The sequence below is a fragment of the Monodelphis domestica genome, chromosome 5 (assembly GCF_027887165.1).
Source record: "Monodelphis domestica isolate mMonDom1 chromosome 5, mMonDom1.pri, whole genome shotgun sequence".
Classification (NCBI taxonomy): Eukaryota; Metazoa; Chordata; class Mammalia; order Didelphimorphia; family Didelphidae; genus Monodelphis; species Monodelphis domestica.
The window spans coordinates 126,250,710-126,269,724 of NC_077231.1; the positions used below are offsets into that span (position 1 = coordinate 126,250,710).

The 19,015-nt window shown below is 35.7% G+C and overlaps 1 protein-coding gene across 2 annotated transcripts in view; it reads left to right on the top strand.

The window, feature by feature from the left end:
- Positions 1-19,015, top strand: part of PTPRO (protein tyrosine phosphatase receptor type O) — a 235,591-nt gene that overhangs the window by 197,126 nt on the left and 19,450 nt on the right. For both annotated transcript variants that reach the window (XM_056799294.1, XM_056799295.1), the window contains 4 exons: positions 3,446-3,536; positions 12,073-12,149; positions 12,980-13,114; positions 15,882-16,004. In XM_056799294.1, the coding sequence (XP_056655272.1) occupies positions 3,446-3,536; positions 12,073-12,149; positions 12,980-13,114; positions 15,882-16,004 (426 nt within the window). The remainder of the gene's footprint in view (positions 1-3,445; positions 3,537-12,072; positions 12,150-12,979; positions 13,115-15,881; positions 16,005-19,015) is intronic.

A 19,015-nucleotide genomic window follows, 5' to 3' on the forward strand; every position in this document is an offset into this window, starting at 1 on the left:
AATGTACCTTACTCTATAGGAAAGGAGAGAGAATAAAGGACAGAGAGATGGACAAAAAGGAGGGTAAACTGGAGGAGTTGGTCATTGAAAATAAGACATAGTGAATGGGGAAAGGTTAAAAGGAGAGAGAGAAGAGTAAACAGGAGAAAAATAAGGTGGAGAGAAACACACAATTAGTAATCATAACTGAATGTGAATGAGATGAAGTCACCCATAAAATAGAAAAGAATAGTAGAATGGATTAAAAATCCGAATCCCACAATATGCTGTCTACAAGAAGTACATTTTAAATAGGGAGACATAGAGTAAAAGTAGGAGGCTGGAATGGAATCTACTATGCCTCAGCTAAAGTGAAAAAAAGTTGGGGATGCAATCATGATCTCAGAAAAAGTAAAAGTCAAAATTGATCTAATCAAAAGAGATAAGGAAGCAAAGACATCATGATAAAAGGTACCATAGACAATGAAATAATACCAATATTAAACATAAATGCACCAAATGGCATAGCATACAGATTTCTAAAGGAAAAGCTATATGAATTATAGGAGGAAATAGATTGCAAAGCATTACTAGAAGGGTACCTTAAACTTCCCCTCTCAGAAGTAGATAAATACAACTTAAAAATAAATTTTAAAAGAAGTTAAGGAGGTAAATAGAACTTTAGAAAAGTTACATATGATAGCCAATAGGAGAAAATCAAATAGGAATAGAAAGGGAAAAAAATTCTCAGCAATAAATGGCATCTTCACAAAAATCGACCACACAAGAGGGCATAAAACCTCACATATGAATGTAGAAAAGTAAAATATTAAATGCATACTTTTCAGGCCATAATGCAAAATAAAAATCACTCTCAACAAAGGACAGCAAAAAGAAAGACTAAAAATTTATGGGAAACCAAAGAATATTTTCCTAAAAATGGAATGGATCAAGAACAAATGATAGAAACAACAAATTCCTTAAAGAAAATGAAAATGATGAAACAACCTATCAAAATTTATGGGGTGTAGCCAAAGTAGTACTTAGAGGGAAATTCATAGCTCTTATTGCTTACTTAAATTAGAGAAAGAGCAGATCAATGAATTAGGCATGTGACAAAAACAACTAGAAAAAGAACAAATTTTAAATCCCCAATTAAATACCAAATTAGAAATTCTGAAAAGGGGGAAATTAATAAAATTCAAGGTAAAAAAAAACCTATTGATCTAATAAATAAGAAAAGCCATTTTATGAAAAAATAAACCATTTGTTAACTTGATTTAAAAAAGAAAAAAGAAACTCAAATTTGTAGTATCAAAAATGAAAAAAGTAAAACCACAATGAATGAAGAAATTAAAGCAATTATCCAGTTATTTTCCCAAATATATGCCAATAAATCTGATAACTGAAGTATATAACCACTTACAAAAAATATAAATTACCTAAATTAACAAAAGAAGAAATAGAATACTTAAGCATCCCCTCACAGAAAAATAAATTGAACAAACCATCAAAGAACTCAATAAGATAAAGGTCCCAGAGCCATATGGATTCACAAATGTGTGAATACCAAACATTCAAGGAACAAATAAGTCTAATACTACATAAACAATTTAGAAAAATAGATGAAGAGAGAATCATTCCGAACTATTTTTATGATACATTTTTGGGTGTGCCTGCAATAACACTGAGTATCACTGAATGTATTTCCATTAATTTAGAGGATCTTGTCTAGACTTCAGGTTGTAAAATTTCACTGCCTCTTGATCCTCTACAAGAGATGTTGGTTCAGTGTAACTATGAATGAATATGATCATTTTTGAAAACAATATGGAATTATGTAAATAAAGTGATTAAAATATGTAGACCCTATTATATTATGTTCATTGTATTGAATGGTTTTGCTATTTGATTTTCTCTTTTCCTTTTTTAAAAAAAGTCTTTGTTATATGCGATGGCTGTCTGAAAAGGACAGAAGAGGCATATAGGGGCAAATTTTAGCAATGTTAAAAAGTTATCAATAAAATGATTTTAGAAAACATATGCTCTTCCTAGTTGTGTAACCTGGGCAAATCATTTCACCCCCATTGTCTAGCCCTTACAGCTCTTCTGCCTTGGGAACAATACATAATATTGATTCTCAGACAGAAGATGGGAGCTTTCAAAAAGAAACAGATGCTGATGCATAACTTATAATTATCTTCCTGGTGGTCTTCTTATTTATGTTCATCATGAGCACTATAAGGAAAGAGCACCAAAGGCCCCATGAAACCAACTCTGATAACTTTGTCTCTCCAAGGAGAACCTCTAAATCATCCTTCATCTAGTTGCAATTAATTTTCAATACATGACTACATCATAGAAGCCCTCAAAGATTTCAGATCATTAGCATTCTCTGTGTTCCTTTTCATTACCCCACCATGATCCCAGTGAAAGCATAAAAATCTATAGTAATAGGGGCCAGTTTTTTGTTTCTTTTCTTTATTTTTCTTTTTTTTTCAGTTAGATTGGTTATGTAAATATATTATCTACTTACATTTTCCTTGGAAAAATTTGGAAGTGTGCATTTCGATACTCTGTAGTTTTCTTTTTAGTTTAAAAAATCCTTTTTTATTTCTGTGAATTTGATGAGTGTTAACGAACATGAATATTTCCACATTCAAAAAATAGAAAAAAAGAGGACACATATGAAATTGTGAATCTCTATTATATATAATTCTTAAATATATGTACATGAATATTTCTAATTATTTTAATATTTAACGTGATAGTTCCAATTCCATTTTGCTTGTTTGTGTCCCATTCTATGTTTTCTTTTGCTCTCTTATTCATCAGTGTCCTTTGCTTTTTTAATGATTATCATTAACCTTACCTCTTTTCAAAACCCTTCTATTCAACAAGAAACTAATGAACTTAATTTTTTCTCCCTCCTACTCCTCCCTCCTCCCCAAAAAGGCAGGTAATATAGGTAATATGATACAAGATGTACATATAGTCATGTAATGTATATTTGTCTGTCATGTGAAAAGACACATTGCTTACACTAGAGTAAAATCCCTGGAAGAAATAAAATGAAGAATGATATGTTTTAATCTGCATTCAGACTATATTTTCCTTCTACATCAGTAAATATCCTTTTTTGTCATGAGTCCCTTGGAGTTTTCCTGGATCTTTGCTTTGTTGATAATAGTTAAGGCATTCACAGTTGATCATCCCACATTATTATTGTTACTTTGTGCAATGTTCTCCTGGTATTGCTTACTTCATTTTGCATCACTTCCTGTTATCCCTTCCAGATTTTTAAAGGATACTAACCATCCTTTCGAGTTATTTAGTGAAATATCCTTAATCCTAAATCTATCTCTATAATATAAGGGGTACAGAGGCCCTCTCTGTCTTCCTGTGGATAACTTGTAGGTAAAGTTCTAGAATATAATCTCAGAATTTTCTTCTTTTTCCTTAATAGGAACTGAAGTTAATTGGGTTGGATATTCCACATTTTGCTGCTGATCTTCCACTGAATAGATGTAAAAACCGTTACACAAATATTCTCCCATGTAAGTACTAAACATTATCCCATTTGTGCTAGTATATATCACAAGCCAAAAAAATTTTAACACTTTATCAGCTTTTCTTAACTATGAAAAAAACATGTCTCATAAACTTCCATCCTGGTAAAAAATTTTCCTGGGTATTTGTAGATTTGGTAATAAACTGTAATAAATGCGTAGTATTTTACTAAAGGAAATTATGAATACTTAACCCTGGTTGAAAACATTAAGTTTCAGGCTGAGATTAAAATAAAGGTCCCCTCATCAGTTGATATTTATTTCACATTTTGGGAAGGAACAGCTGAGAGACAGCCTCTCTGAAATGCTCTCTTACAACTGAGAATGCTCTCTTACAACTGAGAAGCTCTGTTCAATCTGAGCATTTTCACAGGCTTTATGCTTTAGAAACCGACAACACAACTTAGAGATAGAAGCCCCCTTCCTAATTAAAGTTCATTTTCCTTTGTGCTGAAATATACCATGAATGTCACCCCAGGACATGTAGAATCAAAAAGGAGATTCCAGGGCGGAGTCAAGATGGCAGCCTAGAAGTTCAGACCTCTGAAAACCCTTCCTTACCGATCACAAACTGAATGATCCTAGGGGACCAAAAACCAAACTTAACAACAAGACAGAGCCAAGAAACTCTCCTGCTGGACTTAATTCAAAAGGTACACCCCCTGAAAAGCCAGAATCTGAGAACACTAGGGTTTAAGGGAAGACAGAAGGAAGGTCCCAAGACCCATCCTCTCTCCCACCCAGAGCGTTGAGATTCCAGTAGCAGTGGGAACTTCTGGGCGGGCAAAGGTGCTGGTCTGAAGGGAAAAGCTTGAGAGCAGGGCTGGCCAAGTTCAGAGTGTCCAACACAGACAGAGGGGAAGGAGCTAGAGAGGGAGCATAGACCTGGCAGCCTGGCCAGAGCTTTGGAGATCCTCCATATTTGCTCCAGCCTTTCCAGGAAGATTAGGACTCAGAGCACACCCAGCCCAACTAAGGTGAACTTAATCCCATCAAAATTCTCCAGAACTCAGGGAAGCCCAGGCTCCCCACCCATCCTCATTTACTGCTGGACTTTAAGCCAATCAAAAGCCTCCACAGGACAGGGAAGCTCAAACCCACAACAACCCTCCCCCAGAGACTACACCAAGAGATCTTCTATTAAAGCTCCAAGAGGAGAGACTGATAGAAACCCCCCCCAAAAAAACAAAAAAATGAAAGGAACAAGAGCACAGACAAATATGGGGAGTAAAGAAGGGGTGAATTTGACCAAACACCGGAAAAAGAAGAAAGAAACTACAATAGACAGCTTCTACTCAGCAAATGGAACAGAGGGGGAGAAATCAGCAAACGATAAATCAGAAATCCCAGCGAATTGGATATAGGTTGTGGAAGAACTCAAAACACAACTAAGAGAGGCTGAAGACAATTGGGAAAAGAACTTAAAAATTAAGATAAGTCATCTGGAAACAGAGGCACTTGAACTAAAACGAGAAAATAGTGTCTTGAAAACCAAAATCAACCAGCTGGAAAATGAGGCAAAGGAGATGAAAGATGAGGTAAAGAGGATGAAAGATGATCTTCAAAGAAAATCAGACCAGAAGGAAAAGGATGACCAAAAAGCCAGAGATGAAATCCAATCTTTAAGAACCAGAATACAACTGGAATTAAGTGACCTCACAAGGCAGCAGGACACTATAAAACAAAACAAAAAGAATGAAAAAATTGAGGAAAATGTGAAGCATCTCATTCACAAAGATGATGATTTAGAAAATCATTCAAAAAGAGACAATTTAATAATCACTGGACTACCAGAAGACCACGACAAAAGAAAAAGCCTGGACATAATACTAGAGGAAATTATTCAGGAAAACTGTCCCAGTATCCTAGAACAAGAGGGGAAAGTGGAGATTGAAAGAATCCACAGATCATCCCCTGTATTTAATCCCCAACTGACAAAACCAAGAAATGTTATAGCCAAATTAAAAAACTATCAGACCAAAGAAAAGATATTATAAGCTGCCAAGAAGAAGCCATTCAGATACCACGGAAACATGGTGAGGATAACACAGGATCTGGCTGCATCCACACTGAAGGACTGAAAGGCATGGAATATGATATTCCGGAAAGCAAGGGAACTAGGTCTACAACCAAGTATAAAATACCCATCAAAACTGACTATATTCTTACGGGGGAAAGTATGGTCATTCAACACAAAAGAAGAATTCCAAGCATTCATAAAGAAAAGACCAGACCTGAACAGAAAATGTGATATCCAAGCACAGAACTCAAGAGAATCATCAAAAGGTAATTAAAAAAAGAGGGGAAAACAAAACAAAACAACAAAAATTTTTTAAGGGATTCAATAAGTTAAAATGATATGTATCCCTATAAGAAAAGATGTCATTGGTAATTCTTAAAAACTGTTGCTATCACCTGGGCAGCTAGAAGAATTATACTTAGAGGGAACAGTGACAAACTATATAGGATGAAATGCCAAGACATAAATAGGTATATAGATATATGCATGCATAAATACATATACATGTGTGTATGTACATATACAACCAGAGCTAAAAAAAAGAGGTTAATACTAAAAGAAATGAGAAAAGAAACAAATGGGGGTAAATTTATATGTCACAAAGAAGCTCATGGTGGGAAGGGGGAGAACATCAATACACTGGAAGGGTAAAGAGGTTGGAGTTAGGAAATACTCAACTCTTACATGCTTTGAAACTCACCAAAAGAGGGAAGAACAATCCAATCCATTGGGGAAGAGAATAGATTTGCACCCTATAGGGGAGTAGAAGGGTAAAAAACAGACTGGTGGGGAGCAAAGCAGTACAAGGGAGGGAGGGGGGGAGAATTTTAAAAAGACTACAGGGGAAAATAAGGGAGGGGAGTAGAAAGGGAAGTAAAATAAGGGGGGGAACCTAAGGGGACTGACTATAAACAAACATTGGTGTAGAAGGAAATAGTGAAAGAAGAAAAGGCAGGACCAGGAATAGAAATCAAAATGCTGAGAAATACACAGCTAGTAATCATAACTCTGAATGTAAATGGAATGAACTCACCCATAAAATGCAAGTGAATAGCAAAGTGGATTGGAATCCAAAACCCTACCATATGCTGTCTACAATAAACACACTTGAGGAGGGTAGATACGCATAGGGTGAAAGTAAGAGAATGGAGCCAAATCTATTGGGCATCAACTGATAAAAAGAAGGCAGGAGTAGCAATCATGATATCTGACAAAGCCAAAGGAAAAATAAATCTAATTAAAAGAGATAGGGAAGGTAATTACATCCTGATAAAAGGTGGTATAGACAACGAGGAAATATCTGTACTCAATATGTATGCACCAAATGGCAGAGCATCCAAATTTCTAAAGGAGAAACTAGAGGAGCTCAAGGATGAAATAGATAGAAAAACTATACTAGTGGGAGATCTAACCTTCCTCTATTCAAACTAGATAAATCAAACCAAAATTAAAAAAATAAATAAGAAGTGAGTGAGAGAACCAAATGAAATCTTAGAAAAATTAGAGTTAGTAGACATATGGAGAAAAATAAATAGGGACAAAAAGGAATACACCTTCTTCTCAGCAGCACATGGTACATTCACAAAAATTGACTATGTATTAGGGCACAAAATCATTGCAAACAAGTGCAAAAGGGCAGAAATAATAAATTCAAACTTCTTAGACCACAATGCAATAAAAATATTAATTAGTAAGGGTACATGGAGAGATAAATCAAAAATTAATTGGAAATTAAACAATATGATTCTCCAAAATGAGCTAGTTTAAAGAACAAATCATAGAAACAATTAATAACTTCATTGAAGAAAATGACAATGGTGAGACATCCTTTCAAAACCTATGGGATACAGCCAAAGCAGTACTGGGGGGGGGAGGGAATTTATATCCTTGAGTTCATATATAAACAAATTAAGAAGGGCAGAGGTCAATGAATTGGTCATGCAAATTAAAAAACTAGAAAGTGAACAAATTAAAAATTCTCCAATGAAGACTAAATTAGAAATCCTAAAAATCAAAGGAGAAATTAATAAAATTGAAAGTCAAAGAACTATTGATTTAATAAATAAGACTAGAAGCTGGTTCTTTGAAAAAACAAATAAAATAGACAAAGTACTAGTCAGTCTAAAAAAAAAGGAAAGAAAAAAACCAAATTGACAGTATCCAAGATGAAAAGGGAGACCTCACCTCTAATGAAGTGGAAATCAAGGCAATCATTAAAAACTACTATGCCCAATTATATGGCAACAAATATGGCAATCTAAGTGATATGGATGAATCCTTACTAAAATATAAATTGCCTAGACTAAAAGAAGAAAGAAAGAAATTACCTAAACAATCCCATATCAGAAAAAGAAATTGAACAAGTCATCAAAGAACTCCCTAAGAAAAAATCCCCAGGTCCAAATGTATTCACAAATGAATTCTATCAAACATTCAAAGAACAGCTAATCCCAATATCATACAAACTATTTGGCAGAATAAGCCAAGAAGGGGTTCTACCAAATTCTTTTTACGACACAAACATGGTAACTGATTCCCAAAGCCAGGAAGGCTAAAAACAGAGAAAGAAAACTATAGGCCAATCTCCCTAATGAATATAGATGCAAAAATCTTAAATAGGATACTAGTAAAAAGATTCCAGTAAGTCATCACAAGGGTTATCCACTATGATCAGGTAGGATTCATACCAGGAATGCAAGGATGGTTCAATATTAGGAAAACCATCCACGTAATTGACCATAGAAACAATCAAACCAACAAAAATCACATGATTATCTCAATAAATGCAGAAAAAGCCTTTGACAAAATACAACACCCATTCCTATTGAAAACACTAAAAAGTATAGGAATAGAAGGGCCTTTCCTAAAAATAATAAACAGTATATATATAAAACCATCAGCAAACATCATCTGCAATGGGGATAAACTCAAAGCCTTCCCGCTAAGATCGGGAGTCAAACAAGGATGCCCATTTTCACCTTTATTATTAATATTGTACTAGAAACACTAGCAGTAACAATTAGAGAAGAAAAAGAAATTGAAGGTATTAAAATTGGCAATGAGGAGACCAAGCTGTCACTCTTTGCGGATGATATGATGATTTACTTAAAGAATCCTAGGGAATCAACCAAAAAAGCTAATCAAAATAATCAACAACTTTAGCAAAGTTGCAGGATGCAAAATAAACCCACATAAGTCATCAGCATTTCTATATATCCCAAACCCAATTCAGCAGCACGAATTAGAAAGGGAAATTCCATTTAAAGTCACCCTAGACAATATAAAATACTTAGGAATCTATCTGCCAAGACAAACACAGGAACTATATGAACACAACTATAAAACACTCTCCACATAATTAAAACTAGATCTAAGCAATTGGAAAAACATTGATTGCTCATGGGTAGGATGAGCTAACATAACAAAAATGACCATCCTACCCAAACTTATCTATCTATTTAGTGCCATACCCATTGAACTACCAAAATACTTTTTTACTGAATTAGAGAAAACCATAACAAAGTTCATTTGGAATAACAAAGGATAAGGATATCCAGGGAAATAATGAAAACAAATACAAAGGAAGGTGGCCTTGCAGTCCCAGATCTCAAACTATATTACCAAGTAGTGGTCATCAAAACAATTTGGTACTGGCTAAGAGACAGAAAGGAAGATCAGTGGAAATGACCTCAGCAAGACAGTCTATGACAAACCCAACAACCCTCGCTTTTGGGACAAAAATCCAAAAAAACTTCTGGGAAAATTGGAAGACAGTGTGGGAGAGATTAGGTTTGGATCAACACCTCACACCCTACACCAAGATAAACTCAGAATGGGTGAATGACTTGAATATAAAGAAGGAAACTATAAGTAAATTAGGTGAACACAGAATAATATACATGTCAGATCTTTGGGAAAGGAAAGATTTTAAAACTAAGCAAGACTTAGAAAGAATCACAAAATGTAAAATAAATAATTTTGACTACATCAAATTAAAAAGTTTTTGTACAAACAAAACCAATGTAACCAAAATTAGAAGGAAAGCAACAAATTGGGAAACAATCTTCATAACAAAAACCTCTGACAAAGGTCTAATTACTCAAATTTATAAAGAGCTAAACCAGTTGTACAAAAAAGCAAGCCATTCTCCAATTGGTAAATGGGCAAGGGACATGAACAGGCAGTTCTCAGCCAAAGAAATCAAAACTATTAATAAGCACATGAAAAAAGTGTTCTACATCTCTTATAATCAGAGAGATGCAAATCAAAACAACTCTGAGGTATCACCTCACACCTAGCAGATTGGCCAACATGACAGCAAAGGAAAATAACGAATGCTGGAGGGGATGTGGCAAAGTAGGGACATTAATTCATTGCTGGTGGAGTTGTGAATTGATCCAACCATTCTGGAGGGCAATTTGGAACTATGCCCAAAGGGCGCTAAAAGACTGTCTGCCCTTTGATCCAGCCTTAGCACTGCTGGGTTTGTACCCCAAAGAGATAATAAGGAAAAAGACTTGTACAAGAATATTCATAGCTGCACTCTTTGTGGTGGCCAAAAATTGGAAAATGAGGGGATGCCCTTCAATTGGGGAATGGCTGAACAAATTGTGGTATATGTTGGTGATGGAATACTATTGTGCTAAAAGGAATAATAAAGTGGAGGAGTTCCATGGAGACTGGAACAACCTCCAGGAAGTGATGCAGAGTGAGAGGAGCAGAACCAGGAGAGCATTGTGCACAGAGACTGATACACTGTGGTACAATCAAATGTAATGGACTTCTCCATTAATGGCTTTACAATGTCCCTGAACAATCTGCAGGGATCTATGAGAAAAAAACACTATCCACAAGCAGAGGACAAACTGAGGGAGTAAAAACACCGAAGAAAAGCAACTGCTTGACTACAGAGGTTGAGGGAACATGATTGAGGAGAGACGCTAAATGAGCGCCCTAATACAAATAACAACAACAAGGAAATGGGTTTGGAGCAAGGACACATGTGATACCCAGAGGGATTGAGTTTCGGCTGGGGGGGGGGGGTTGGGGAGGAAAAGAAAATGATCTCTGTTTCCAATGAATAATGTATGAAAATGACCAAATAAAATGATGTTTTAAAAACTAAAAAAAAAAAAAAAAACTGCAGCTAAACTCAATTAAAAAAAAAAAGGAGATTCCAGGGTAACCAGTTAGGCTCATCCTCAAGCTGTCTCTTCAAAAGACACATGTAACTCCTCTCATACCTTAAGATGGCATTTGAAATGGCCATCTCTCCTCAAAAACTAATCCAAGGGATGATATGTTTATGCACTTTTCAGATGACATGAAACTAGTGGGGATTCCCAAAATATTTGGTTGTTGAAATCAGGAGTCAGAAAAGGCTGAACTAATGAAAGTTTAAAAGATGAGATTTAGGGAGCAGCTGGGTGGCTCAGTGGATTGAGAGTCAGGCCTAGAGACGGGAAGTCCTGGGTTCAAATCTGACCTCAGACAATTCCCAGCTGTCTGACCCTGGGTAAGTCACTTGACCCCCATTGTCTAGCCCTTACCACTCTTCTGCCTTGGAGCCAATAGTATTGACTCCAAGATGGAAGGTAAGGGTTTAAAAAAAAAAAGATGAGATTTAATTGTATTAATAAGGATAAATACAAAGTTCTACATTTGTATTTATTGTACATTTATTTATTTGTACAATTGTACAAATAGAGAATATGTCAGATATAGCCAGATTGTTCATGTGGGAGAAAAACCCAAGGGTCTTAAGTTAAACATAAGCTTTACAAGAGTTACGTAACAGTTGAAAAACTAAGGAAAACAGTTGTCATTTGTAGCCAGTGATAGAGATAACAACTGCTTGCCATATTTAAATGTATAATTGTCAGATGGGTCCAGTCCATGCAAGTCATTAGTGAAATTCCCTAATGGCTTCATGATTAGAGTGACAGAGAGCTGGGGGATGGGGGGGTGATGAGGGAGGGAATAAACCAAAGGGCTGAGAGTAGAGAAGAACCAGTGCTAAGCAGAATCTAAGGCTGAAGGATTATGGGAAAGAAGGCAGAATCAAAATATAGTAAGTACCATAGAGTTTGTACAATGACCAAAATCAAACTATTTCCTAGAAATTTAGGTCTTTTAATCCTAGAAATATGTATGCCTTGCTCCATCTGGTGCTGATGTACTTTCATGCACTTAAATGGCCTCACTGACATTTTTTAATACTTTATCGTCTGTCTTAGTATCAATTTTAAGACAGAAGGGTGGAAAGGCAATTAGAATTAATTAACTTGCCCAGCATCACATAGCTAGGAAGGGTCTGAGGCTACATTTGAACTCAGATCCTCCTGACTCCAAGCTTAAACCTCTATCCACTGTGCTACATAGCTGCCCCTGTCCCTTTGATTTTTTTGCTGACTTAAACCACACTTAATAATTTGAGGACTCATCACAGGGCATCTCTTCCATTAAGAATTGTGAATAATTTTCCTCCTTTTGGCATCTTTATAGATGACTTTAGTCGTGTCAGACTAGTCTCCATGAATGAAGAAGAAGGTGCAGATTACATCAATGCCAACTATATTCCTGTAAGTAAAGAGAATCAGTAAATTGTTATTGATAAAAAATATTAGAGTATGTAAAATTGGATTGAAAACAAACTTCTTCAATGAAGCCCATATAAGGCAATATGATACACAAATATAACTAAAGGCATGGGTTTTCACTTGTGGAATTTACAGTTTAGAAGGAAAAGTGAGGCACACTTTCAGATAACACGAAATAAATTGAAGTACTATAAAATGCCGGGAGGTCAGATAAAGGAAATGTCAGTTCTAGGAAATAAAAGGAAAAGAAATGTTTCATAATACTTCTACCCTCCTTATTGTTTAATGGACAATTTCCATTTTTCTTTTTCCAAATATAGAGTAAAAATAAGTTAACAAAGTCCTACACTCTTATATCCATTTCCAAATATTATTCTAGCAAAGCTTTAGTATCAGTTGAAATCAGGGACAATGACAAAGTTACCTTTCTCTTTTGTGATTTTTCAAAGCTGGAATGTGAAATAGAAACATTTGAGCCACTGGACTGCTACTCCAAGCAACAGCTCAGAACGACTATAAAGATTGAAGTTGTCACATTGCAATAAAACCCAGAGCCTTGAAAGCAAAACTGGAAATCCTATAGATCACTAAGTCATTGAAATTATTCTAGGGAGTTAGCTAACAAAAACATTTTTTTAAAAATCTTACAGTTAAAAAAAAAAGCAACAACCCTATGTAGTCGGAATCAGATAAGTTTTTATCAGATCTCTCATGTTAATGCTGCCAAGTGCTTGTAATTTATCCATGTAGGCATTAGTGTTGGTAACAGCTTACGGGGTAATGCCTCTACCACTTTTTTTTTAAAAAAACAGGGATATAACTCACCCCAGGAGTACATTGCCACACAGGGACCTCTCCCAGAAACCAGAAATGATTTTTGGAAGATGGTTCTCCAGCAGAAGTCACAGATTATTGTTATGCTTACTCAGTGCAATGAGAAAAGGAGGGTAAGTATGTAAGTTCTGTTCCAACTCTGGGGAAACTAGTTGGAATCCTTTAGTCTGTATTGAAAACAAGATTTATATTATATATGTGTATATTGTTGTTCAGCCATGTCCCACTCTTTATAATTCCATTTGGGGTTTTCTTGGCAAAGATATTGGAGTGGTTTGCCGTTTCCTTCTCCAGCATATGCATATATAGATGTGTGCATATTGTTATATATTATAAATGTTTTTGTTATGTCAATATGTTATATATGTACATATAATATTTAGATAGAAAATATGGTAGGTATTGGGGAAGAAGTTCCAAAATGAAATGCCCTTGATAAAGTTTTTAAGTTTTGTCTTGTTTTATTTTAACTAATCACACCAGAATCTCTCCATCCTAATGATCCTTGTTGCTTGCAAAGCAAACACCCTAGAAGGTGTTTTATTCAAATACACTGGCCACAACACAGAGGCTCTACTTTCAAAATTGTTATTAGTCTACTGCCAAAGTACATCACTTTTATTACTTTCTAATCCTACTTTGTTTCTGACTCAAGAGCAAATTGCTTGACCCAGTCAGCCTCCACATCCCCCAGATTCAGCTTCAGCTTCAGCTTGGGTAGGCTACTTCTCATATTTCAGAAATTTGCTTGACCCTGGTTCAAAATATTTCCAGCTTGAGAGTAGCTGCTCTTGCTTGTCATTTGTTGATTGAAACTTGTAGAATAATAGAAGTTGGCATTTACATGTTCTTCAAGTTTCGTAGAGCTACTTTATATACATTTTTTCACTTGATCCTTGCAAATCTATGAGTTAGGCAACATAAGTATATTCTCTAAATTTTATATATCAGGAAAATGAAACTTGGAGGTCGGGGAATTTCCTACAATAACAAAGTAAGAATCAGAAATAAGTTTCTCTTCCTCTCTAGGGAAGTTTCACATCCTTCTAGTTACCCAATTTTGCAATTTTAAAGTCATCCTTTACTTCTCACACTCCCTAATCTCCCATATCCAATCAGTTGCCAAGTATCATCAATTCTATTTCCACAGAATTTCTCACATCAAATCTTTTTTTTAACTTATACAGCTACTTCTCAAGTTCAGGCCCTCATCACTTCTTATCCAGACATTTCAATAATGTCCTAATTGAGTCTCCCCGTCTGTCTGTCTCTCTCTTTCTCTGTCTCTCTCTCCTCCCTTTCCCTCTCTCTGTCACTGTCTCTCTCTCTTTCTGTCTCTGTCTCTCTGTCTCTCTCTGTCTCTGTCTCTGTCTGTCTCTCTGTCTCTGTCTCTGTCTCTGTCTCTGTCTCTCTCTCTCTCTCTCTCTTCCCCTCCACGCCATAGCATACTCTACATAGCTGACTAATATTCCTAAAGAACCAAGTCACTCCCCTGTTCAAGGAATTCCAGGGACTCTGGTGGCTCTGAGATGAAATATAGGCTCCTCGTTTTGATAATAAAAGCCTTTCATAATCTGGATCCAACTTGCTGTTCCAGACACATAACACCCATACTCCTGCTAAATTGGTATACTTACTTTCTTCACACTTGACATTCCATCTTGTAGTCTCTAAGCTTTTGTCCTGCATGTCTGGAATTTACTCATCCTTCTCTGCTTCTCAGAATCCCTAGTCTCCTTCAAAACTCAGCTACAATGTTAGCCCCTGCTCCCCACTTGCTAATGCCACCCTCCCCACTCTGAAATAACTTCACATTTTCATTTTTTAAAATTTTATTTATTTTTTCAAACCCTTACCTTCTGTCTTGGAGTCAATACTGGGTATTGGCTCCAAGGCAGAAGAGTGGTAAGGGCTAGGCAATGGCGGGGGGGGGGGGGGGGGTTAAGTGACTTGCCCAGGGTCACACAGCTGGGAAGTGTCTGAGGCCAGATTTGAACCCATGACCTCCCATCTCTAGGCTTGACTCTCAATCCACTGAGCCACCCAGCTGCCCCCTTCACATTTTCATTTTGAAGATTTTGTATCTATTTATATTTAAACATATTGTCTCCAATAGAATTTAAGTTCCTTGAGCTCAGGAACTGTTTAAGGCATGTAGTAAGTGCCTAATAAATTCTTGTCAATAGCCTGATTGACTCCAAGAACAGCCATCTTTCCAAGGGATTTTTTTCTCAGTGCTATGATGAGACTTAGAAATAGTGATTCTTGTATAAAAAAGAGTTTTGGAATCTATTAGTGTCCTACAGCAAGATCCAGTGGAAACAATGAAAACCAGAAGACTTCAGATTGAGTCTAGGGTATACTAATTAATAGCTGCTAATTACTTTCTGAATAAAGACTCTTTTTCAGGGCTCAATTTCCTCCTCTATGAAATGAGAAGAGTTTGACTAGATATAACTTAAGAGTAACTTCCAAGTCTACATCTATGATTCTGTGATAAAATATTTGAATAATTATTAGAAAATTAATTTTTAACTCTAATTCCTCTATTCATGTCTGGTTTGAATTATTCCTAACTATACTTCTTTTAAGACAATTAAACATGTAGAACTAGTGGAGAACTTAGATCTTATGAAAACTAACCCCTGTATTCCACAGGGAAAGAAACTAAGATCCAAGGCTATTAAGGGGCTTCAAAAGAGTCAGAGGTAGGATTTTAATCTAAGATGAAATCCCAACTCTAACTCTGATGATCAGAGAGCGAGAGAATCAAATAAGATTATAAGTTGCCAGTTTTTTTTTTCTCAAAAAAACCTTGATGGGTTTATTTTCACTCATCCTTATAGTAATTCTTCAAGCAAACATTTTTTTTTGTTCCAGGTGAAATGTGATCATTACTGGCCCTTTACTGAAGAACCCATTATATATGGAGATATTACTGTAGAGATGACCTCTGAAGAAGAACAAAGTGACTGGGCCTACAGAAGTTTCCGAATCAGCTATGTAAGTGGCAGAGATCACATTACTTTGCCACAAATGTTGGCAGTTCTCTGCAATTATCAGGAGACAAGACTAGTAATCAAGCAAAACATTAATGACTGTAGAATTTAATGTGAAATTTCTTCCAGGATATAATCTCATAGGTGAACTTTCACTTCACAGTTTCTATTTCATTCAAAATGGATTGGGGTGACATAGGTCCATTGATTCAATCAAGCATTGAAGAACAGGAAGACAGGGGGTCTGAGTGGTAGGTAAAGAAGTTTAAATGTCATAAGAATAATTTTTTATTTGATCATGGAAGTACTTGAGAATCACCCAAATAAGTTGGGTCAGGTGGTGCATAGAGGGAATGACACATCAGTCCTATCAGCTTTAGGACAATCACTTTTTCAGCTTTGCAGAAGATGGATTTGAATATGTAGAAACTTGAGACAGGAAGATGAATCAGAAGGTGTTTGATATTTTACAGGCAAAAGGGTTATTAGAGTTTGAATTATGGTGGTGTCTAGGTGAGACATGGTATAGAGAAAATCATTACAACATTTAGCCAGTGGTTGGATATTCAAGGTAAACAAGAGAGAAGTATTGGAGAAGTTTTGGGACCTATTGTGACTGAAAGATTTATTATACCCTTAAAAGTGTAGGGAAATTTGGAAAAACATAGGTTGTTCTTGGTAAAAGATAATGAGTTTCGTTTTGGACATGTATCAGATGAGTATAGAGTATTAGGTGGTTTTTGCATCTAATTTGAGTCATCTCTGAGACAGTCAATTTTAAATATTAATGATTTGGGATCATAGCTTAGGAGAGACTCTGAGGATTATAAAAAAAAATCTGGAGATCATCAGCTAAGAAAGCATAGAGAGGAAAGAGAAGGGGGGTAGGATCTAGACCTTAGAGAAGGGTTAAGAGAATAGAAGTAAAAAATGAGGAAGAGGTTCCATAGTTGGAAGGGTTGTGAACTAGGGTTGTGGCTGTATAAATGTAGAGAAAGACATTGATTGAATGTGAGAGTGAGAAGTCAAGATGATTTCTCATGGTACCCATGTACCTGGATGACTGGGAAGATGGTGGTGCCCTTAATAGGATCAGGAAAGTACAAAATAGTGTAGAGTAAGAAGGGTTTTGTGGGGTGGACGGATTGGGGAAGGGAGATTATGAAATGCATTCTGTTTTGGATATGTTGAGTGTGAGATGTCTTTGACATCCAGTTTGAGACATCCACAAGACAGGAGGAGATGTCTGACTATATAGATTGAGAGAAGAATGAAAGCTGAATAAATGAAAAGTGAGCTCCTGAAGAACAGCGACTGTCGCACTTTTTTATTTTTACCCCAGCACCTGCCAGAGTGCTTTCTACATAGTAAGAAACTAAAAGTTCTTTAATCATTTGTTAATTCATTTATTCTCTCATATACACGAGGGAATCATCTGCATAATAGTGATAATTCAAAACACAATATAATCAGGTGAGAGAGTATTTAAAAAAAAAGAAGAGGACCCTTATGGATATCTTACTCCTTCTTCCTATTCCTGTTGCTACTATCCTAACAAAACCTAGCAGATTACTAGCTTACTTGCAGAATATTTTGTCTCCTGTGCAGTGTGGAATAGTGGTTAGAGCATTAGACTTAAAGTGAGGAAGATTTGGGTTCAAATTACAATTTTGATACTTACTAGATGTGTGACTTAGGGGAATTACTTGCTCTCTGTGCCTCAGTGTCCTCATCTATAAAATGAGAGTTGGGCTTGATCTCTAAAGTCCCTTTCAGCTTCTAAATCTCTGCTGATAGGAATTGCACTCCTTGTCCTTAGCTTCCTCCTAACTCCAGTTCCTTCTACACTTGGATGCTAGAATAAGTTTCCTAATGCATAGTCCTATTATGCCATTTACCTGTTCAAAAGACTTTAATGTCATTACAAAGGTGCTCAATACATATTTGTAAAAATAAATTGAATTGAGTCAATAAGGTGGAAAATATAATAAAAGAGAAGTATTCATTAGGTTGCTTTAATGCCTTTTCTCTCCCTTGAAAATAGCCCTTTTCACCTAATTATATAATGGAAACATTACTCATATCAGGACTTATTGAATATTTGTTGATTTAATATGGATTGCTATCCACAATAGAAAAAACAATAGCACTCTACTAAGAGGTTGACAATAATGATTATTTTTAATGCATTGGTAATTTAGCAAAATATCAAGGTAGCAGCATAGCAAGTGCTACCTTTGGAGATATATTTATTTCTCAAAGTAATTCACTTAGTTAATATAGAAACATTTCATCAATGTAATAAATTGATGCTCTTGATCCCAGCTTTAGAACTCATTGGTTCTCTTCACTGTCTCTGATGGAAAGACCATCAGATATAGAGCAATTGTCTGCTTCCCTGAAATCCATCTTAGGTTCTTGGAAAGAAAATTTTAAGAAGTATAGAATAGGTTATTCCCATGTCACTCAGTTAATAATATGCTTCCCAGATCACAGAATAATTCATTTGTCTGATTTCAACGTTGAATAGGAAGCCGCTAGAATTTTTCACAAAAGGGAACAAGACCATTGGACTTCCTCAAGAAAATCACAGAATTCATAATTTTTTGAAAGATATAATTTTGGTGACTGGAATCAAATGTAGGCAAAATGTTCTCCTGACAATCACTTTGAAGTGAAAATGGGGATAAAATGTTTAACTAACTTGATTTTTCTGTGATCATTACACACTAATTTTTCTAAATTCATTTGGTGTAGGAGTGTATCTTGAAGGCCTAGAACAAATAGAAATTAAATCTTTCAACTATTTCTATAGTAGGCGCTGATGTAGCAAAGTCTACTGAGAAATAATTATTAGGCTCAACCATTCAACACTTGAACACCTGGGAAACCACAGTATAAGAACTGGGGGACAAAGAATATGGTCAGAGTGTTTTTATCCCAGTGACTTTCAGCCTGTTAAAATGTGCTGAATCCTTTTGCTGTCTTGTCTGACCACATGAGGACTTGTGCTGT